Genomic DNA, 23,583 nt, shown 5'->3' on the forward strand with positions numbered 1-23,583 from the left:
TATCAAAATATTAAAACGTTTTATTGGTCAAGAAGCATCAGCTGAGTGAGCAGCCGTGTAAATTTTTAATGATTTGGAAATAATTAGAAGAAAATATAAAATAATTAAGTATCTCAGGTATGTATTATAATAATAGGTATGTCTTGAAGATTTATCTAGATCACATATAAAAAAAATACTGTTGTCATTTTAAAATCGTATAATCATGTTTCGTGAATAATTAGTTAATGCCGCTTTATTTATTTTCCAAATTACACTTCTATAATTTCTACACTTTACAGCCTCTATCTATTAATATTTCGTGATATTTCATGAGATTCACATTTAATTAACGCTTCAGATAGTTCAAACCGTTTCTTTCTGTTGATATGCGTGTTTGTAGTTCATGGTTCGTAATTAATTATGCTTCTGTGTCGTCATTCTGCTTAGGGCTGCGGTCCGGAGCGGTCCTCAACGATGTTTGTGCTACCGGTGTTTTGTGTTCTCCTCGGCTCAGCCTTCGGACATGTAGATAAGGGTGAGTAAACAATATTTATTCGGAATATTCTCGATTATCTAGCGTTTGTTTACATCAAAAGTTACAATAACAAAACGTAACACGTATTCTTAATTTAAATTATAAAGTTCGATGGAATAAATGTCGGCAAAAAATGTAGGCTTATTTTTTGTTTTGCTTTACCTGTGTTACTGAGTTGTTCTAGTCTTTTGTAGTTTTTGTGAATAATTAGTATCTGAATTATTAATTTGATGCCATTTCATGTTATTTTTAGAGTATTATACCTACACTTTTTAATAAGTCTTAGTTATGTTATCTCTCTACCCACAATAGGCAGTTAATTATATTTATCAACTTTGTTAAAGTTCCATGTCATTTTACAACTGAATTTACCTCACAAGGGACTAATTTAAGTTGTTTGTTTCTGCAAGATCAAACAGTAATAAAACTGTATATTTAAATATGAGTACATATAAAATTTAGCTACCTACCTACATTATGCTTTGGTATACACTTTTTTCTCTGCATTAAAAAGAAAGACCATGCACTATGCTTTTAGTTTTTTATCACTCATCTGTTATAACATGCAAAGGACAAAGATGATTGTGCCAATAGCATAATAATGTGTAGTGAATTGAAACCTATACAAACTCAAGCCTTGATTCCATGGGGGTAGGCAGAGATGAAACAAAGCCATTTGTAACAATAATATGTATAATACTTGTGTAGGTATTTTTATATTGTAAGATAATTATAGACAACTGCACATAAATACCTTCGCTTGTGGAATTTTTACTGTAGTTTCACTGTAATTGTTTTTATTCTAGATGCTCCACCACAATGGAGTCCAGTATACACTGTGAAGGGAATGCTGAGCATTCCTTATGCAGAGTTAAGAGAGCCTTTCTATACTTGGTAAGTGAAAAATAAACTTATATTGACTTATTACTGGTTTAAGTTCAAGAAGCAATTTAAGTTACATACACAAACACATACAAAAAGTCATAGCTTCTTCCCATAGGCAAGGACCAGAAAATGCTACTTGCTGCACTCCTTTGTTTAGTTGTGTTTTTAATACAAAAGGAATAACAGTTGCAGACACAAACACATACAAGTTTTTTTTTAAATTTTGTTTATGGTGAATGCCATGGGCAAAGCTTTTGTAAATGATGATGATCAAAATAAAGTCACACAGATGAAGATAGAATATTAACTTTGCACATAGTTATTTGTTAGTCATTTGTTTTACAACACATTTTAAATAGTTTTTATTCTACTTTGCTGATATATTATTACTTATTATTATTTACATTTGACCTGTTTAGGTCAATGACCTTAAATATAAACAATTGTTATCAGATTCTATTATATTATATTATTATCGTATGGTTAGTGGTCAACCTAGTGTCAAAGTTGTTCAAGCCGCCCGAAGGCCTTTGACATGGCTTAACGACTGTTACCATAGTAGATAACAACCGGGACCGACTTTTAACGTGCCCTCCGAAGCACGGAGACGCCCAGTTCAAATACCACTATGCGGTCACCCATCTATGGAATGACCGCGCCAAGGGTTGCTTAACCCACAGATCGTTTACCGACCGGTGAGCGCAACTGGCTATGGGCGCCTCATCAGATTCTATGAAAGAACTGATTTTTGGGCTTGGTCTGTAAAAATAATTGGGTGTGAGGTAACATTAAAATATATTAAATTCACATACCTACATGCTTTTCATCTGGAGTAAATTAACACATAATTATATACTGATACCTAGTCAGTCATATAATGTAGGTATGGTTGTATCTACATGTGTTTTTCTAAATTGTACCTTTTTATCTGTAAGACCTTGAATACAAACATTCTACATATAAGTATAGAAAATTATCCTTATTATTATATAACATTAATAGTATTAAGGACAGGAAAATCTATGTTATTGACACGTCTATCGATATTGTTGTATGGGGTTCGCCGGCCGGTAATCAGTTACGACTTAAAGTTAATCTTAGTTGCGGTTTTTTTCATAAATGGATGGCCGCTTAGTACCTAATATCGTTCTTTACATTGAAAGCAGCTGGTTTCGCCCATGTTTGACTAGTTAATTGCACAAGCATACATACAAGACGCATTAATCTTATTTTCATCCAGTGTATTCCATTATTAATTTTATCAAATATCTACATTGTGTCCATTGTTTGCAAAATATCCACGATGCAAGTTAGATTATTAGTAGAGTAGTAGTAGTGTAGATTATCTTTTTTTAGATCATCTACAATAGGTTGGAACGCCGGAAGGGGACCTCCGTAGAGATACGTACACAGGCCTTATTAGTAACGTCCTTCCGTCAGGTGTATTGGACTCACGAAATAAAACCACGTGCTCACGTTTAGAACAAAACAGTAGTTTATAAATACAAGAAACTTGAGTAATATGACCGCGATTTCGTCCATGTTTCAAGACGAAGACTTAATACTTAGAACAAGAAACAGGCTTGCGATTAAGAAAAGATTGTTGGAAATTGATCCAATAGTTACAGGGTTTCCCCCATAACATACGAAAAGTGTGGATTTAGTATACGATACTATCCTAAATCCACACTTCGAATTTTATATTACATATTAGGTAGGTACCTAACGGTTCAGCCGTTTTGGCGTAGAAATATAAAATACCAACACTCACTTACGCATTCATAATAAAAAGATGTATTATAAGTATGTATGATACTTTGGATTTCAGTATAAGTTTACTTTCATGATAAAGATAGTCATGCAAAACGTATTTAATATTTACAAATAGTTATTATTTTTCTATAAACATGGCGAGGAAGCCGCGTTCGTAACACAAACAAACACACACGCACACACACACAAACACACACATAACATATAATTCGCAGTATTTCCTGTGTAATTTGAGTACTACTGTAGTGCATCAATTCTAGGTATTAAAGGTAGGTATTGTGCTGTTGCTAAGTAATTTAGGTCTGCTTGGAAAAAAATGCAGGGTGCGTCGATGAGCTATTGCGTTTAGTCAGAATAGTCGACCAAAAGTCCTTTGCATTGTTGTCTGCGTACTGTGCCTTATGAAACACGGAGTAGCTATGTTCAAGATGGTCACCCATCCACAGAACGACCTCGGCATGCGTAGCTTAACCTCAGAGATCGATCCGGCTGTTGTTAACAAAGCGAAACTACAAACTCGGAATTAATGCAAAAACAATGGCTATATTTCTGACTTTCATTATAGACTTGGTGAATCTAAAATTATGAGTACGATTTCTACCGCTCTTGTGGCGTCATCTTCGATTAAAAACGTTTCTTTGTGCAAAAGTGACTATTTGATAAAATATTCTCCATTGTAATAATTTATCATAGTTTGATGTTTACTCACTTTTATTTGAGAGTAATACAAATATTATTGGGGTAAATGACACTTTGACCCTATTTCATCTGCGATGAGTCATTTGTTTAACTATAAAAATGAACTGCACATGTTCAAATACCTAAGTAAATTATCGGTTAAAATAATATGTTATTACTTATTACAAATAACTGGTGCAAAAGTTCAATTTTATGCGGTTTTGTGGTTGATTGATTATGCGCATTATTATTATATAATATATATGTACTTATATTTTAGCTTCTGTCCACAACTTAGTCAGCGTAGAATAATATGCCATTGTTAATCCAGATTCATCAAAATCCATTTAGTACAGTTATTCAGCTGTAATATAGCTGTACTTTATAGCTTAAAAAAGCTGAACAGTATTTTTTTTGTTTAAATGCATTTTTTTCATAAAATAATGTTATAGCGCCGTAATATTAATGCAGTAAGCAGTAACAATAGGTGCGCTTATTGCTCATCCGATACTGACTAAGTACCTACCTACCCTGTGTGCGTGTACGAAAATAGAGTAGGTAGGTTAGTATCGAAGTATTTCCTTAATTTACGGAATTTCATTTCAAAGAACGAAAGTAGATAATCCTGTACTTTCGGGTAGCAGGTAGTCCCACAGTATTTTCAGTAAAACCTGAAATTGTAAACCATTTTTTATTAGTATGCCCGCGTATGCTACGTTTTATACGAATCAAGCAACAATTTTAGATGACGCATACAATTTTAATGTAGGCTAGCACGCAAGCCGTCTGCTTGCGATGTGAATAGGTATGTTCAATCATTTATTGTACTTTAAAGGTGAATTTACAAGAATCGCATTACATAATCATCCTATAGCTACTTAATACTAGCTGATTGGCGTGTTTTGTAAAAAAAAAATATGAGAGAGAGAGAGAAAGCTGTCCATGTTTGACTTCATGTTTTTCACTATCTCCATACAAAATTAAAAGCGATTCAGCAGTTAAACCATGCCAGCATGACAGATAGTACCAGTATGGACTGTATAAGAGCAAAAAAAACACATTTTGCCTAACCCGGGCATCAAACCTAACAATCCGTTGTCGTATAGACACAACAATATTGGTCAAGGCGAGCTATCAATACATTCTGTACTCGTTCAAGATTGCGTTGATACATTGACCTCTGACCTCTAGATAAAAGTTCAGCACATAACACATCTAGCCTCTTTGTCTTAAGTTATTTACTTGATAAGAGTAATGATGCTCTATTTAACATTATTACTATCTAACGAGTGTTGATTTATATTTTTCTATAGGTACTATCACTAAATCCGGCCAAATATATCTCTTGTACTATTAAGGGATTTAAATCGTATTTCCCAATTCCAAAAACAGCCGCTATTCCTCCCTGTCATAGTTATTTGAAAGAGGGTTTCAGGACAATTTATCTAAGTACTTTATGTATCTCTTACCCGTGTTTGGGGTATATTCCCGGTGTCCACCCCCTGCTTGTCCACCCCGGGTGGACAGAGACACAAATCTTTTAAAAAGTTCTCGGTGTCCACCCCTGGGGGACAGTGAGAATTAATTTTAAATTATTCCCGCTGGCCACCCCGGGTGGACAAAGATACGAGTTTCATATTACTACTCTCGATGTTCACCGCCGGTGGACAAAGCCACTGCTTAAATAAACATTCTCAATGTCCACGCTTGCTGGAATTGGGTGTAAATAATTATAACAAAATTAATTAAGTAGGTATATAGTTTAATCATATTATCAACATCTTTTACTTTTGCAATGTACACAAATAATTATCACAATAGGTATTAATCAAAGTCACGAAAAATCTTTACATCCTCATCCTTTCTAGAAATAAATCAGTATTGAAGTCCCCATTGACAAGTCCCATTCGCATGTCGTGAATAAAATGATCACTTAAAATATATTTTTTACGTTTATTGTTATAACTTATACCTTGGTTTAATAAGTGCCGTAACTTAGGGTCAATCAACATTATATGGGAAAACACACAATAGATAGGGTACCTACTTCTATTTACCCTAGAGATGTTGATAATATGATTAAACTATATACTAAAATAATTAATTTGTTATAATTATTTACACCCAATTCCAGCAAGCGTGGACATTGAGAATGTTTATTTAAGCAGTGGCTTTGTCCACCGGCGGTGAACATCGAGAGTAGTAATATGAAACTCGTATCTTTGTCCACCCGGGGTGGCCAGCGGGAATAATTTAAAATTAATTCTCACTGTCCCCCAGGGGTGGACACCGAGAACTTTTTAAAAGATTTGTGTCTCTGTCCACCCGGGGTGGACAAGCAGGGGGTGGACACCGGGAATATACCGTGTTTGGGACAATGGGCTTTTCATAGCTATAATACGATTTATTTTATTTATTAATACGATTCAGAGGCCAAAGTTAGACGAGGCTAAGCCTACTCAAGTCATCAAAGACACCAGTCAACTCACAAGTTCAAGACCTCCCTAAAACCAAAATTCACCACCAGGTGAATGATTACCAGCGAGAAGGATACTTATAATAAAACTTTAATAGCAAATACTAAAGGTCGTAATTCTTTGTCGACAGGTTTGACAGCAAGGCGGGTAAATCTCGTATCGACTACTATGGCGCCATGGTGAAGACTTACCAGATCTCTTCAGACTCCTACAAGCCATATGGAACATCTATTAAGGTATGTATATATTGTATATTTTATTTTATTGTATGACTGCACCCTGTGGTTCGAGCTGAAAATGCAACTGGTGATCATAAAGTCTCGGGGTCGATTCTCGTGCAGTGTTATATGATTTTCCGCTGAAGGAATGTTCTCGGTAGTGATACGGAGTTTGGTAAGAAATGAAGTATTTGAGTACTTAATAATATTCTATATCTTAATAGTTAATAGTCTAGTCTTTTTTTACATGTACCGTGACCAACAGTATAAACAAAAAATACGAGTGTTCATGGCATTTGTTGCAAGAAAATATGTAGAAGAAATCTTGTTTTTTTTTAAATTATTGAAATTGTTACCCTCACCTTAATTTGGTGGACAGTACTACTCGTCTCTTTACGGTATTCGGACGATAATAACCGCTACTTATGTTCCAGATTGCTCCGGTAACAACGGAGACGGTCCTGAACCAGGAGATGTGCCTGCAAGTGAACGGCTCCTCAGACAGCCCTGTCAGCATACAGACTGTTCTGCCTGATATGACTGACTTCAAGTTTATTGGTAAGTTAATTTATCATTAGCATGTTGAATTGTCACTGTGGTCCTAGTAAATTCAAATTAATTTTTGTGATTGAGTATTTGACTGTCGTTCCTGAATGCAAATGAGATTCTGATATCTGTCGTTAATATTCTGAACTGGATTCCTGCAATTCGAAGGAATTGTTTTTCTAATGGCGTAATTATTAAATGGCGAATCGGCTAAAATGCCTTGGATGAGGTCCTCGACTTGTGAGGGTAGCTAGGCTACTAACTAGTTCTATTTTGCCACAGGCTCGTGGAATTGAAGTTACGGTAGTGCCCATAACCCTACCAAATATTAAACCCATTTTCAGCAATTTGTTAAGAAATTAAACATCACTAAGTCCATATTTTACAATATCATGGATGTCCTTTATACCTTTGTGGTTTGTTACAATGGTTTAAATATAATATTATTTGTCTTCTAGGCACAGAGACGATGGAGGACTCAGACACGGCCAAGTGGCAGATGGTACAGACAATAGGCAACAAGCTGAACAAGTACACCATGTGGGTGAAACACAGGAAGACTCTGAAGGGAGAGTCTATTCCTATCCCTGTCAGGTTAGTGTTTGACGAACTTTGTGTTTGTATAAATATACGGTTAAATCATAACTTTTTAACTGGCTGACTGACTCCTGTCAGCCTGCGACCACGGCGAGTGCAACCTGCGCCGAAACGCTAGGCATTTTAAGGTAAAATGCGTGTTCGCGTTAATTCCCGTATTATATTATACATTATACGGTTAAAGTTGTTAAACGCAAATTTCGAAAGTGTCTAAACTATAGTGGTGATTTTTTAACACTTTTTTATACTCGGTTACTCCCTTTTCCATTAGTTTCTACGTGCTAACATAATTTTATGTGGGGTCAGCTAAATCGTATTTTTTATCTATACCTACTATACCTACTAATACCTACTAATATTTTAATATTAGACTGCCTCCGTGGCGCAGTGGTTTAGGTCGCCACGCCGATACCACTGCAACGGGAGGTCGTGGGTTCGATTCCCACACGGGACAATTATTTGTGCGATCCACAAATAATTGTTTCGGGTCTGGTTGTGCTTTGTGTCCGTTGTTTGTATGTTTGTAAAAGTCCCCGTGACACAAGAGCAATTCTTAGTGCGGGAGTTGTCTTTTGTCTTTTAAAGAGAAAAATATTATAAAGCTGAAGAGTTTGTTTGTTTGAACGCGCTAATCTCAGGAACTACTGGTCCGATTTGAAAAAATCTTTCAGTATTAGATAGCCCATTTATCGAGGAAGGTTATAGGCTATATATCATCACGCTACGACTAATAGGAGCAGAGTACGAGAAAAAAAATGTTACAAAAACGGGGAAAAATTTCACTCATTCTTCTTATGTGACGCAAGCGAAGTTTCGCGGGTCAGCTAGTTCGAATATATTTTTTTCAAGTTTCTTAACACACCAATCGGTGTAGCTGTATATTTGAATATAAACGTTTATGAAGATCATGTGCTATCTAAAATGACGCTACGAACTATAGGAGTAAAGTTAGTACTCCCAGAGTTGGTTGGTTTTCCCAACACCTATGTAATTATTATTTTGTTCTCAGGTACGAGATGAAAGGTTTCAACTCACTGTTGGGCTCTCACTACGACCACTACTACCTGGACTACACAGACTATGATGTGGAGGACATTGACCCCACCGTGTTCAATGTAGATGACAGTAAGTATCGTTTTATCTTTCCTTATTTAATAATAGACGAAGGGCTAGTTTCACGGCTTCTAGATAAGTGTCGGATAATCTACCTGAAAGATAAAGTGCCAGTTTACCACTTGATCGATTTAATCTATACAAAAACAATTGAACCACGGCAATGCATAAGTGTTGTTGTCAATTAAGATTACAGTCGTTAAGCCATGACAAAGGCCTTTGGGCGGCTTAAACAACTTTGACACTAGGTTGACCACTTACCACACGACAAGAAGATCCACAGTAGAAGTTCCCAGTCTAGTTGTAATACTCGGTGTTTGTATGTGTACTAAAATATAACTTTGTTAATTGCAGTATCGAAATGCTCGTCGTTCCCCGGTCCGGGCAACCGTCATTACGCTACCTTCAATCCTATGATGGAGTTCGTACACCCAGCTAGAGACGAACATGTTCACCATGAGTTTGACAGGTAACAACTCTTATTACTACACCTTATGTTACATAGGTTTTATGTTACACATTGGGCCTGCTTATGTACAGCTAAATATAGCAGTGGTGTGACTGTTGAACAAAGTAGATAACGTAAATAAACTAAATCTCCTATCAAAATAAATTTAAGAAATTTTGTTAATAATAAAAACTAAAAATCGAAAATGCAATAAAAAGTCAGAATAATAAATGAAAATTACGTGGATATTGTATAACGAAATTACCAAATCCCTTGGTAGCTTTTTTGAGTAAGAAAGCATGTTGTGCCGACTTACTTAATGTTGGATAAGGTTAAAACAAAAAAGAAGATGTTTATTGGTGATAGTTACTTTTTATGTAGTAAATTAACACATTTATATTACAGGTTCAAGAGGAAACACAACAAGCAGTACGCCAGTGCTATCGAACATGAGAAGAGGCTGAATCTCTTCAGACAAAATCTCAGGTAAAATAAGTTTAATTGATTATAACTTGCCGTCACAATTGAATAAAGGTCTAAATCATTCTTGTGACAAATAAAGTACCTTTGGCTAATTGATCAATTCATTTCATCAATAATACAATCAAATTGTAAAAATATTATCTATAGTAGCCTGGACTATTTTCTTTCCCAGTATTATGTTTGTTTGTTGAAATAATAACGAATGTATGTGTTTGTTTGTAGGTTTATATACTCGCACAACCGCGCCCGGCGCAGTTTCCGCCTGGCGGTGAACCACCTCGCCGACCGCACCGACGCCGAGCTCGCCGCGCTCCGGGGCAGGAGGTACTCCGGACCTAACCAGGGTAAGTGTTTATACTATCAATACTTTTCATCTACCATGCCGCGGCTGTTTGCTGTGACTAGAGTAACAAAGCTTGTATTGTATTGCACTAAAATTCATTGACGAATACAGGATGCTAAGAAGTTCACATCTAACCAAAATACCAGGTTCAAGCTTGTTATAATAGTGTAGTTGACTACCAGTCACATCAGTTACTCTTTATGAAATGTTTAAAACACATTTTAGTATAGAAATACGACAAAGTGACGTCACTATACCGTATTTTCGTTGGCATCAAAGCACACAAATTTTAATATTTATTTGTTGACCAATTCAACTACCTTCATAGTACAGATATTTATATGGTTGCCACTTTGCTTCTATGAAATTTGCATTAGTTTTAAAGCACTCTGGGAAGGGGGAGCTTCCGATTATCATATGTTTTTTTTTTATTGGACCAGAAGTTTCTGATTTGGGCGCGCTAAAATATCATATTTACTGTATAATGTTCTTTACTTATTATGATTTTGTTGCAGGTCTACCTTTCCCGTACAGTGAGTCGTTACTGAAGGTTGAAGCAGACAAGTTGCCTACCGAGTATGACTGGAGGCTGTTTGGTGCTGTCACACCTGTCAAAGGTAAGAAAATATAAAGATAATCAAGAAATTGTGTCTCTTTACTTGCTTATTTTTTGTGTTTGAGGTGTAAGTTTTTATTGGTTTTGAGTTTAAATGTAAATTTATCTATAGGTATTTATATTATTTATCTATTAAAAAATATATAAGTAGGGTTATCAGTTGTTTAGTTACCATAGTAGCTCTGCTTAGTTAGGAGTCTGATGGTCTTGTGTAAGTTTCCAAAATATAATTATGCATCATAATTGACTGTCTCAGAGATTAAGGTCGCCATGCCGCTACTGTTGCGTCGGGAGGTAGTTGGTTGATCGTAGGAACGATTATTTGTGTGATTCACAAATAATTGTTCGGGTCTGGTTGTATTTTGTGTCCGTTGTTTGTATCTTTGTAAAAGTCCTTGCGACACGAGAGTAATTATTTTTTATATCTTTTTTTATTTAATATAATTGATTGTATTGTCCAGACCAGTCGGTGTGCGGGTCGTGCTGGTCGTTCGGCACGACGGGCGCGGTGGAGGGTGCGCTGTTCCTGCACAACGGCAACACGCTCGTGCGACTGTCGCAGCAGGCGCTCGTCGACTGCTCCTGGGGGTACGTACCACCAATCACCACCACCGCACACCACCTTCTACCACCACTCATAACCACGTAATACCACTCACCACCACTCAACACCACTCACCACCACTCAACACCACTCACCACCGATCACCACCACCGATCACCACCACTCACCACCTCTCACCACCACTGACCACCACTGACCACCACCCTCTACCACTCATTAGCACGCAATACCACTGACCACCACTGACCACCACCTACTACCGCGCACCACCACTCATCACCACTCTACACCACTCTCCACCATCCACCACCACGCAATACTGCGAGCTCGCAATACCATCGCTTACAACCGTATTTAAGACAATAACTTTTATCAGTCATTTTATATAGACGCCTCATTTAACCAATGCCCTGTTAAAATTACCTTTTCGTTCTTGCGGGTGGCATAGAAAACCTGTATTTGCCATAAACATTTACTAAAGCATCGTTGTGACACAATTAAGCCAGACACCGTATTTTTTATGATCTCTTGCACCAATTCGATGTACATTGCTGACTTCGCTTCGCTTTTTCCTTAGCTTATTATTCCGCGAGGAGACATGTGCTTTGCGACACTACAATAAAAGGTTATATTTATATTTTTTACTTATATATTTATTGTTATATATAAAGTTTCGGTAACAACGGTTGTGACGGCGGTGAAGATTTCCGCGCGTACCAGTGGATCATGAAGCATGGTCTGCCCACTGAGGAAGACTATGGCGGCTATTTGGGACAGGTGCGTATTATTTATTACTTACAGTTAACCAAAAGAACAAAATAGAATTTATTTTTTTACCACTCGAAAGTCATATTCAAACCTTTATTTATTAAACAAGTTTAGAATCATTATAAGATATAGATTTTCTACATAATAATTAATAATCCGGCGTTTTAACCATAATAAACTAGTTGTACACGATTCTGTACAATCGGAACCGTCGAGTTTAGAGTGTTTGACATTTCAAATGTACTGCAAAAATAGTTTCTAAGACGTCCGCTAGAGGCGCTGATCAGATTGTCATACAAAATTTCTCGAAGCTAGTCGGTTGTCGATACTCGATAGTAGTACAGAATTGGGCTACTGTATCAAAAAGGTTTCTTTACTCAAAAATCGTCCCGTAAAAATCAGTATTTTATTCTTGATTATGTATTGTTCTGTTGCAGGACGGATACTGTCACATTGATAACGTGACCGCAGTCACTAAGATCAAGGGTTGGGTCAATGTCACCACTAACAACGAGAATGCGCTCAGGGTAAGTTACAACAGTAAAGTATAACCACTTTAACTTTAATTATTATTAAAACCTTTCCCTCGTATTCATAAACACACTATAAACCTATTTTATTTAAAAAACGACTTTAATATGTTTTCTCTTTTTCGTTTCGCTAAGGAGTGAAAGAAACAAAACTCTTTATAAGCCTTTCATAACTAAACATATTTTTATGAATAAGAGGGTTTGTCTATAACTATTGTAGGCCATTTAATGACGTAAGTTTTGTTTAAATGCGTAGATTTGTTCCAGAGATACAACACAAACTTATTTGCCCTTAATTAAAAATACTAATTTTAAATACGATTTTCAATGTAATATAATATTTGTCTGTTCGTTTGTGTAGTTGGCGATATTCAAGCACGGTCCGATATCAGTGGCTATCGATGCGGCGCACAAGACCTTCAGTTTCTACTCCAATGGTGTCTACTATGAACCTAAGTGGTAAGAATTATACAACATCATTTTTTTAACCTATTTCTGTCCCACTGCAGGGCAAGGGTCTCCTCCCAAACGAGGGAGAGGGGTTAGGCCTTGAGTCCACCACGCTAGCCAAGTGCGGGTTGGTAGACTTTGCATGTCCTCAGTAAATGTATTAAACAAAGTTTAGGCATGCAAGGTTTCCTCACGAGGTTTGCCTTCACCGTTGGAGCATGTGATAATTATTTCTAATACACACATAACTTTGAAAAGTCATTGGTGTGTTGCCTCGGGTTCGAATCTGCGACCACTTGCGTGGGAGGTATCAACTTATACCACTCGGCTATCGATCGACTATAGATAGGTAATAAAGATAATAAATCTATACTAAACCTTTTTATTCCCACAGCCACAACAAAGTAGAAGAACTAGACCATGCCGTCCTAGCAGTTGGGTACGGCATCCTCAAGGGGCAGAAGTACTGGCTGATCAAGAACTCATGGTCCAACATGTGGGGTAACGACGGCTACGTGCTCATGGCCACCAAGGACAACAACTGTGGTGTCCAGGCCGCACCCACTTATGTACTCATTTAAGGGTAATTAGGTTAAGAACTGTGAATTTTAGGGTAATTTTGCCTTCTGAATATGTATATATGTCCGATTTGAAAGAAGCGTAGTATGTAGATATAAAAACACGTCTTATGCAATATATTTTATGCCCAAATGTAATGTTAAAGTGCTAAATATTAAATAAATTCAATTAAAATTTTGACAAGGGTCTCCTGCCGGTTTGAAGGAGGGGTTAAAAATATTTAATAATAGTTTCAACTAATTTGGGTACTTTTGGACATTTGCAGTTTTTAGGCAATGGTTTGAGGTCGCAGGTTCGAGTCCCAGCCATTGAATGCATTGCTGACGTAACCATAAATAGTGTTTGTTTTAAATATTTTTACGCAAGGCAATGTTACCCTAAAATGTGTACTATAATTAAATCTATACAAATCAGTTACAAATTAAATTGTGATATAAAAGTGCTTTTAGAACAATTCTCATGTGTTTTCTAAAGGTTTTACGTCTATGTCGTGGTCGAACTACTACCTTTATAAGAGATGTGTCCTTTTGGAAATTACATAGTCTATTATAGTACGCGCAGTCCATCTTGAACGGCTTGAAGTTAGGCATCAAAGAACATTTGCCCGGGTAACGCCTGTTCCAAAAAATGTCACCTGCGCAGCTACTGCTGCTAACTTCAAGCCGGTCTAGATAGATTGCGCGTATTGTACTTGAGTTCATTGAATTGTTATATTCACATTCCATTTTGTCATAGATTTAGGATGAAATGTGTAGATCTGCTCTCTGATTTAAAGAATAAAGTTTTTTTTATCTTAAGAATTGTTTTATTTTGATATACAAGCCATATCGGTAATGTTCTTCAAAAATGTCGTATGTATGAATGAATCAAAACGAAGAATTACGTTATAGCAATGGCGTTCATCGGTCTCTACCTACCCTAATGGGAAGAAGACGTGTTTTTTTAAATACATTGAAATAAATTTAACCCCTGCTGGGCAAGGGTCTCCTCCCGTAATGAGGAAGGGGTTAGGCCTTGAGTCCACCACGCTGGCCAATTGCGGGTTGGGGTTTTTCAATTTAATTTTTATAAAGTTTCGCCAAAGTAAATACGAGAGACGTAAGAAAAGAGCACTGCGGCTGACAAAACAAAAAGTAACCTCCCGTCGTCTGTGCAGCGGCTCGTTGCTATATTCAGGCACATAAACTTATACGGCGCGGACTATATCTAAAGGTATGATATTGAAACTGGATTAGGTTATATGATAATAATTACTATATATTTATCGTAAGTAAAATCTTCGATGTATGGACGGCTGCAGGCACATGTCTCCCACCTTCACTAGGTCTCCCGCGCATTTGTCCACGTGAACCGTTTTAGAATACTGAAATTAAAAATAATACATTTTTACTTCTTGAATAATAAGTTGGCAAAGCAATGTCTATTGATCAGTTAGACAAGCAACCTTTTGTGCGGATATTTCATAGATGGGCTACTAGTTACTACTTATTAGATAGTTTATAATAATATCTTAGCGTCAAAGGTGGACCGGCAAAAATGTATGGTTGCTGGTCCAAGACAGATAACGACGTGACATAATATGTCATTAGAAAGGTCTTATAATATACTATAATAGTTACTATTGGAGCTCATTTTAAATCACTGTGTGAAAAAAGTTATGGCGATATGAAAATTTTATTTTCATAGACGATTTCAAGCAATAAAAGTACCTACCTACATTATTTCTTATTCTATAACGTTGCAGTGCTAGTTAAAACGTGTTTAAACATGTTATGGCTCTTGTACACACTGGGCCAAACAAGGCCGCTTATAATAGAAAACCTGTGTTTGATCCAAGTTTTTCAACTGGCTTCATACAAAATTTCGTCAATAGATTCACCGGTAGATATAGCAGTATATAAAAGCATAACAGATAGACAGACTTTTTGTATTTATAATAATACTAACTGACCCGCGCAACTTCGCTTGCGTCCAATAAGAGAGATTGGGTGAAATTTGCTCGTTTTTTGTTACATTTTTTATTGCTACTCTGCTCCTATTGGTCGTAGTGGGATGATAAATATAGCCTTTCTCGATAAATGGACTATCTAACACTGAAATAATTTTTCAAATCGGACCAGTAGTTCCCGAGATTAGCGCGTTCATACAAACAAACTCTACAATTATGTAATAGTAGTATAGATTAGTCTTACCGTCCAATAATTCCAAAACGGATAAGCTGGTATAGTTATCTTCGGTCCTGATTGCTCGAAAGATGAATCTATGTATGGAATAGCTCCTGGTGCTAACTTATCTACTTCTTCCTGAGATTTTCCAATGAGGTCCACTATTTCCTTAACATGAGTCCCACCGGCTTTCATTCTCAAATACTTACCCAAATTAATACCTTCTAATTTTCTTTTTTCTTCTTTCTTCTTTTTCATATTCCGGTTTTTATTAACAATGACTATATAACCGATCGTTTTACGGTTATCCATCTGTTTTAGAAGATCCTTTTCGTGTTTCTTCACCGGTTTTCTCACGTGAAACCGAATTAAGGGTCTGTATAGACTGTTTAGTTTTGAATCGTATTCGTAAGGGCCGGATTTATAGCCGTGTGGTATGATTCTCTTCACTAGTATCGAATTACTGCTGACAGGATATCGGATTATTGGAGATTTGTTCGTTATTGCTTTTTCGTTTTCGATTATCTCTCTCAATCTGGCTAGTAATTCCTTATTTGATATTGTTTTTTTATACAAGTTTAAACTTAACGCGGATTGTGTATAAATAATTAGAAATATACATATAAGACGTCTGTGAACCATTGTATTTGACGGTAGAATTTTAACTGAAATAATTGGGAGGTTATGATGCGTAGAATTAAATTTACATGAAATTGATTATTGCACAAGCATGACTGAAATACCTGTGGTGCAGTGGTTAAGTGCTATTCTGTATTGTCGTCAAAAATCATGGGATCAATTTTGACTTAGGCATTTGAAATGTGACGCGAGACAAACTAATTTAAATCACATTCTTTATACGTTATGCGTTATTCTTCTTTACCTGTCTGAATATAGTAACAAGCAGCTGAGTGTAATCATAAAAAGACGATGCTTTGATTGCTTAGAAAAGGAGTGTGGGTGTTTAAACGGAATAATATCGTCGTTGTTAAGTATGTGTCGGCTTGTTGCTATATTCAGGCACACAAAGCTAAGTGGTACGTATTCTATCTAGCTAGCAATATGTGACTAGTAAAATGTAACTGTAAGCGACGGAACACAAAAATATTTGCGTTTTGACATATCGCGTCACCTTGCATTGCGTGCTTCACTCATGAAGGACATAAGGTATCTTATTAACACCAAAAGTTAAAGCTTTATAAAGCTTCATTTAATATAATAATATATTTCATAATATATGTACCTACCACATGATACTTATTTATACATGGTTGAGTAAATAAGTTTTCTAAAAATATTCTCTTAGCTTACTTGAAACTCTTTAAATGTTGATTTTATAAACCAATTACTTAGCGTGTTTATTCATTTATTTTAAATTAAATTAACGCACGGTTAGATTTTTTATTAAACTTTACATTTACAAATTGATGTTGTAGAAATAAATGAGAAAAAAGGGCAGGTAATTAATTTCGAATATGTTCGCATGTGGACGATAAATCATATTATTATTGTTTTCTCACACTCATAGACTCTAGGCTTGTATCTGCCGCAAGTACCTTGCCTCTTGGTCTGTTTTACTTCCAAGATACGAAAACCATGATCCTAATTTTTTATTTCAAGCAAAAATATAATTTCTCCACTTCAAAACTAAGGAAAAACTTTTTGGCCAAGCATTATTTAAACCTGAAAGCATGGATGTTAGTTGTCATGGAGTTTTGTTACGTGGACCACAAATACTATGCAACGCTGCCAATGCGATGAAATCAATCAAAACTACAGCCTACTTATATCGTAACACCTATGTAATCAAATATCCCGTAGCAGTTGCATAGGACGACGTCAGCGTAAAGCAATCAGTGATGAGACATCCCGTCACTTTGTATTTCATCGTGGAGGTCTCACGGTCCCACTTCGATCTCACGAAGACAACAGTTTAGCAATACCCAGACGTTTGACTAAATACCGAAATTTCCAAACCATTCGCTACATTCCTAAATAAATTTACAATGAGTATATTGAATCGGTTTTGTATTAAAATTCATAATCTTATTATATTTAAACGTAAAGAATGAGTTTAAAGGAATGTTTGTATAAAAGATTGTTTTGTTAGAGGTCACATTGTTTCACCTTTGTTCACGGACTGTTTAACCCTTTCGTAGTGTCTGATATATTTAGTGCTACAGCTTTTTTATTCCCACGTAAGTGGTCGAGGGTTTAAACTAAGGCACTATAGAAGATTACAAGTTATAAGACGTGTATACGAAATATTTATATCTTGATTCAAGTATAATGATGTGTCTCGTGAATATCTAGCCCCCGGTTTCTGAGGTACATTTAGCAGTAGTTTATGTGAGTTTAAACGCTATTGAATAAATAAACTACCGCTAAATGTAGGTACCTCAGAAACCAGGGGTTAGAGATTTTAAACGGTATAATAACGTGTCTCCCACTTGATCCACGGAGGTCACTCAAATACAAAAACATTAGATTCATTTCTTTCTGAGCATACCAAGCCCAGCAGTGGGACAGTAATTGGTAATGTTTTGATGACTTTGTGCTTATTTTTTACTGTAAATATTTACTAGCCTTTTGCAGGCCTCCTACTGTACTGAAAGTGTGTTTCGGCTTGATTCCACCACATGAGTCTTTTATTGATGATATTATAAAATAATTGCATATACATATATTGTAAGTATATAGTATTGCATATTATATTATTGTTCAAAATAAAGAGCATTTTCTTTCGGTTTATTTTTTTTATGTAAGGTAAATGGGGACTCTATGCGTTATTAAAATACTAAAATTCTTTTCTTACACAAACTCGTTAATTTCAAAATGATTACGATTCAGGTAGCACTTCACGTAGCAACAAAACTTTCCCGAGTCCTTCAAGAAAAGTGCTTAAACCGGTAACTACTTTCAAACTCTGTTTTATTACTGTTCGTCGGAGGCCGAGAGGGTCTGCGTTCGATTCCTGGATGCAAATGACGGGCAATGAGTGAGGGACGACCGGAGAGAAAGAAAGGAATACTTAGGTACTGTTTCATTTAAAGATAGAATTTAACGTGTCTACATTTTTAAGGAGCTCGTTCGTGGCTTAGTTAACAACAGCCGCGCGGATCGATCTCTGAGGTTAAGCCATGCTTGCCGAGATTGATCTGACCATCTTATACATATATCGAGTTCCTCCGTGTTACGGAAGGCACATATGTAGTTTGGAAGAAAGGCAGAAGAAAGACATTTTTAAAGAGTGGTCTGAGCTTTTCTGTGTTTTTAATTTTACTTTTTTTTAGAGAACATTAAGATGTATCAACTTATTGCTGGTAAAAAAATATATCAATGATGATCACACGAGATCTATATGTTCTATGTTTCTTGTTTTTCAAGATTTTCAACTAATTTCCTTATTATTTCTAATATTTCCTAAACATCTTTAGAAAATCCACAAGAAATTGTCTATCTAAGAAGCTAGTATAAGATTTGCTGTTAAATTAACGTTAAAAGCTTTCGTCGAGAGACCAAAGTGAATTTGTCCCGAACCTATGACTTTGTAAAAATACCAAATTGAGTTCAGACACTGTACTTATCCGATTATTGGCTTCAGTTTGTGATGACGTGGTGTTGTCAGACTGAGGTCATAGGCGTTTCCTAAGGTCTATTCGTATAAGCACCAATAATTACCTAAAAAGACAGCTGACTCTCAATTGATCAGATTTTTTTAAAACATAGTATATGCATGTAAAAGAAGACAATACAATGACATGTTCGTCGGCTGTGAGTAATTCCAATACTAATATCGTTTTATTTTCGCAGTAAGATATTTATAACACAGCGGGGACAAACATACAGACTCTTATTCAATTTATTTAGTGAGGAACCGAACCCACGATCTTTGCTCATACTTAAAGGTAAATGGCTATATGCACCCTGCAAATAACTACCTACTGGTTCGGAAACGATTTCAAATATTTGTCTTAAAGGTTGCAAATTTAATGACTTTACTTGGCTGTCGTCAGAAACATTTTTCGAATATTTGTTTTTTACAGGATTAGAGTAGACCCCCTGTTCTTTATCCCTTATAATTTAATGTCTTGGGGTCCACAGACGATTGTTTAGCAGTCCTCCTCAATATATCAACATGGATACAAAAACGCAGATCGTTTGAGCAATAAACAGCATTCAATAAATACCCCGTGGAGACTGTAATGTCGCCAACTTATTACAGTAAAATGTTATTTATTTTATTTGAAGAAATACTGTTTTTTTTGTTTTAGTTTAAGGTCTTAAGAGAGGCTTGTGAAATTGTTTGTACACTTCATAGCATTGCCCACTTCTTAAAATATATAGCATACTGAAACAATTTCACACTTTTACATCTGTGGATAAGCAGAAGTATACAGAGATGTAGTAGCATTGATGTCTTCATATTAAACCTGTTGCTATTTAAAATCTAGTGAGAAGGTTCATCTTCGTGCATCAGAGAGCACGTAAAGCAGGTTCTGCGCCTGGCCTCTCGCTGGTCGTGTCGGTTATCCGTCCTACTGAACTATGAAAGTGATGGAATAGAGAGTTTACCTGTGTATTGAGCGCACACTTGGACACTATGAGAAAAGTCCTGCACAAATGGCTGATTTCGAACTGGATTTTGTAGCACATTTTCTGGTAAAAGGAGGTCTTCTTCTGGAATTATAAAATGACTAGATTCTACTTGCTTTACCATTTCATTACTCAACTAGCTGACCCGCGCAACTTCGCTTGCGTCACATAAGAGAAACATAATTTTCCTCGTTTTTGTAACATTTTTCTGCTCCTATTGGTCGTAGCGTGATGATATATAGCCTATAGCCTTCCTCGATACATGGGCTATCTAACACTGAAAGAATTTTTCAAATCGGACCAGTAGTTCCTGAGATTAGCGCGTTCAAACAAACAAACAAACAAACTCTTCAGCTTTATAATATTAGTATAGATTAGTATAGATTAATAAATAGTTGTCAACATAAATTGTTTCGTTAAATGGTAACAAAAGAATTTAATAGCTAATAAATACAAAGCGACGTTTTGCAACGGACGCTAAACTATTAAACATGAGTTATTGCGTTTTTGAAATGTAAATGGCCTTTTAGTGGAAACGTAACATCACTATTTTATGCACCGAAATCATAACGTGAATATGAAATGGTCAGTCATTTCACTATTTATTTATCGTCACTTTTAACCAACTTTAAAAAAGAATGAGGTTTTCGATTCGACTAAGTATGTTTAAACCTTTTATAAGCTTCAAATATTTTTAATAAGTCTGCAAAAAGGTCAAGTGCATAGTAATCATAACCGGTGGTCCTGTATGACAAGATGTATGGATGTGAATGAGGCAAGGCAAGTTAGTAAGGATCGTACCAAGTGGCGTTCTTTGACCACTGCCTACCCCTATGGGAAAATTTATTTATTTGTTATTTAGTTTTCAGTACAATACACATAATAATTTGTTAGTATCAATTACAAAAAATATTTTGCAGTAGGCACATTATTATCTATTAATATATATTAAACATTTACATAGTCTTATAACTTTATTGATTAAGCATGTCACTATTAAACACCTTTCGTACACGTTTCATCATCAGCTCTATGCGTGCCGTTAGGACACCCATCGCCGCTAAAAGCTGACTTTACTTCAATCTTCACATTGTCACAATCACTACAATCCTTATTCACCAATTTCGTATCTGTTGTTGATAAATCAGGTTCTTTTTCTGTAGCACTTGATTCAATTTCTTTAGTAGTTAGTGGAGATTCTTCATCACTATAAACTGGAGTGCTTGAAACGATATTTTCGTCTTCTGTAGTCGCTACGGCATTTATTTCATCAACAACTACAGGATCAGTCGTATTAATAACTTTAGCTTTTTCAAGTATATTGCTAGTATTATTTTCAGCAGTTTTTGTACAATTACACATAGGTTTTACGTTGCTAGGTTTCGTTTTATCATCTTGATTATTGATTGCTAAAACATTACCTATAGTTTCAACTACAATTGTAGTCCCGTTATCAAGGGTCGTAACTACTTTGTGCAGTAGTATTGGTGTCTTTTCTTCTTTGTTATCACTTTTGCCGTCTAATAGGCCTTTTAAAAGTCCACAGTCAGCACTTATGAAGTATAAAATAAATATTATTATGTAGAATTTCATTTTGAAAGAAATATGACTGTTTACATGAAGATCAATGATTATACTGTTTGTAAATCTGCAGTGATCAGGGATATGTTTATCTTAATAAGATCAAAGGTTGTGGATAGTGAAGTGATTAGATGATAATTTTCATGGGTCAAGTACATTTCTAATAGGTCAGTGCTTTGATGGTCTATCAGTGCTCATTGAGACTGTAATCATATTCGAAGACAGTTGTCTCACCGAATTGTATATATAACTTCTTTCATATTACTTCCTAAATTAATTATGAGCATTTTCTATTGTAACAATATAGTTTTTAAATTTTAATTAAATGTAAAAAGAATAGCGGGCATTATGAAGAAAAATGCATCAGTAGACAGACAATATTATCGAACCATTTAATATCATGCATTTTGTAGTACCAAGAGATATTGAAGATCAGAGGTCGCGTATTTACTTTTCACCGTCAATATCCGGGCCTGCTGTTTCTGAGAATGACATTTACAAAAAAGAAAAAAGAACTAATAATTATTTTGTTATTAAAACTTAATATACATACATAAGATATGCATTTAGTAGAATTATATTAATCTGACAGACAAACAGATATGCCTGTTTCGTGAATAGCTATGCATATTGTATTTGTAGTTATAATACCACAGATCTTGTGCAATGCATTCAATACCAAGCAACATAGGTGCATAAATAATTAAACAATAGTAATATATATAAAAAAACTTTATTTTAACGAGTTTGATTAGTATACAACTTACATTTTTCACCTTAACGCAAAGAAAATAACGATTAATTTAATTACAGCTTTACAAAATTTTCGTTTTATAAGTATACGCTAAGACAGTACCAATTGTATGCAAAAGACGACAGTAGCTATTCTTACCGAGTCACAATCAATCAAAATTATTGACGACTTCTATAATGGCTTAAATCTCGGGCATACATGATCCATCATCAGCCCTACCCGTCCCTAGAGGGCATTCATCAGCGCGAATAAAATTTCTTCTTACTGCTAACGCACTGAAGCAATGTTCTTCACCATCGACATTTACACACACTATTTTATCTTTTGATCCAGGCTTTCCAGTGCTATTTGAATCTGGTTGAAGTTTACTTTCATCATCAATTTGTGGGGTTATTGTAGAATTATTAATTTTTGTAGCACCTTCATTATGTTCTGCATTTAAAGTAATATTCACATTACCACTAGCCATTAAATCAGTTGACATATAGATAATTTTATCGTTCACTGTATTTAAATCAGTCGTGTAATTTTTCCCACTATTGATAATTGCTTTTAAAAGACCACATTCGGATTCCACAACACATATTACGAATATTAATATAAATGTCTTCATTGTGGTCTGTGTATTGTAATTGTGACTGAGGTTTATGTCATTGTACTTGAATGCTATAATAATGCTCCTGTTGTTTTCTTATCATTCAGTTCAAGTGTTAATTGAGTTAAGTTGGGATATACTGTCTACTTTCTATTTAATTTTATAACACAAATAAAGCTGTCCTTATGTCTTACTTCAAAGATGTTTCTTCTTCTTCAAACATTTATTGATTTAGGTCCAATATTAACACTTATCATTGTTAAAGTTATTGTTAGTGAATTTGACGCCAGTTTGAAAGGTAGAGTC

General features: G+C 35.5%; 2 protein-coding genes across 2 annotated transcripts; one reads left to right on the forward strand and one right to left on the reverse strand.

The window, feature by feature from the left end:
- Positions 1-17: 17 nt before the first annotated feature.
- Positions 18-14,383, forward strand: CtsK1 (C1 family peptidase 26-29-p). The gene is made up of 16 exons (XM_076128982.1): positions 18-117; positions 430-517; positions 1,324-1,411; positions 6,461-6,566; positions 6,983-7,106; positions 7,553-7,688; positions 8,701-8,816; positions 9,159-9,273; positions 9,658-9,738; positions 9,958-10,079; positions 10,594-10,695; positions 11,156-11,282; positions 11,931-12,036; positions 12,465-12,554; positions 12,919-13,016; positions 13,402-14,383. Exons 2-16 carry the CDS (start codon positions 457-459, stop codon positions 13,586-13,588), a joined length of 1,659 nt encoding a protein of 552 aa, XP_075985097.1. The 5' UTR covers positions 18-117; positions 430-456; the 3' UTR covers positions 13,589-14,383.
- A 148-nt stretch (positions 14,384-14,531) lies between these two features.
- On the reverse strand, positions 14,532-16,205 carry LOC142982505 (uncharacterized). The gene is made up of 2 exons (XM_076128983.1): positions 15,779-16,205; positions 14,532-14,949 (listed from the first exon to the last, which is right to left on the reverse strand). The coding sequence occupies exons 1-2, from the start codon at positions 16,061-16,063 to the stop codon at positions 14,848-14,850; spliced, it is 387 nt and encodes a 128-aa protein (XP_075985098.1). The 5' UTR covers positions 16,064-16,205; the 3' UTR covers positions 14,532-14,847.
- Between the last annotated feature and the right edge of the window lie 7,378 nt (positions 16,206-23,583).

Source organism: Anticarsia gemmatalis, chromosome 22, assembly GCF_050436995.1.
Source record: "Anticarsia gemmatalis isolate Benzon Research Colony breed Stoneville strain chromosome 22, ilAntGemm2 primary, whole genome shotgun sequence".
In the NCBI taxonomy this organism is placed as follows: Eukaryota; Metazoa; Arthropoda; class Insecta; order Lepidoptera; family Erebidae; genus Anticarsia; species Anticarsia gemmatalis.

Excerpts from the sequence above, each read along its gene's own strand:
- CtsK1 (XM_076128982.1), top strand. The coding sequence starts at position 457 with ATGTTTGTGCTACCGGTGTTTTGTGTTCTCCTCGGCTCAGCCTTCGGA. Across the intron at positions 8,817-9,158 it reads CGTGTTCAATGTAGATGACA|TATCGAAATGCTCGTCGTTC; the intron begins GTAAGTATCGTT and ends TGTTAATTGCAG. Across the intron at positions 11,283-11,930 it reads CTCGTCGACTGCTCCTGGGG|TTTCGGTAACAACGGTTGTG; the intron begins GTACGTACCACC and ends TTATATATAAAG.
- LOC142982505 (XM_076128983.1), bottom strand. The coding sequence starts at position 16,063 with ATGGATAACCGTAAAACGATCGGTTATATAGTCATTGTTAATAAAAAC. Across the intron at positions 14,950-15,778 it reads CGTTTTGGAATTATTGGACG|TATTCTAAAACGGTTCACGT; the intron begins GTAAGACTAATC and ends TTTTAATTTCAG.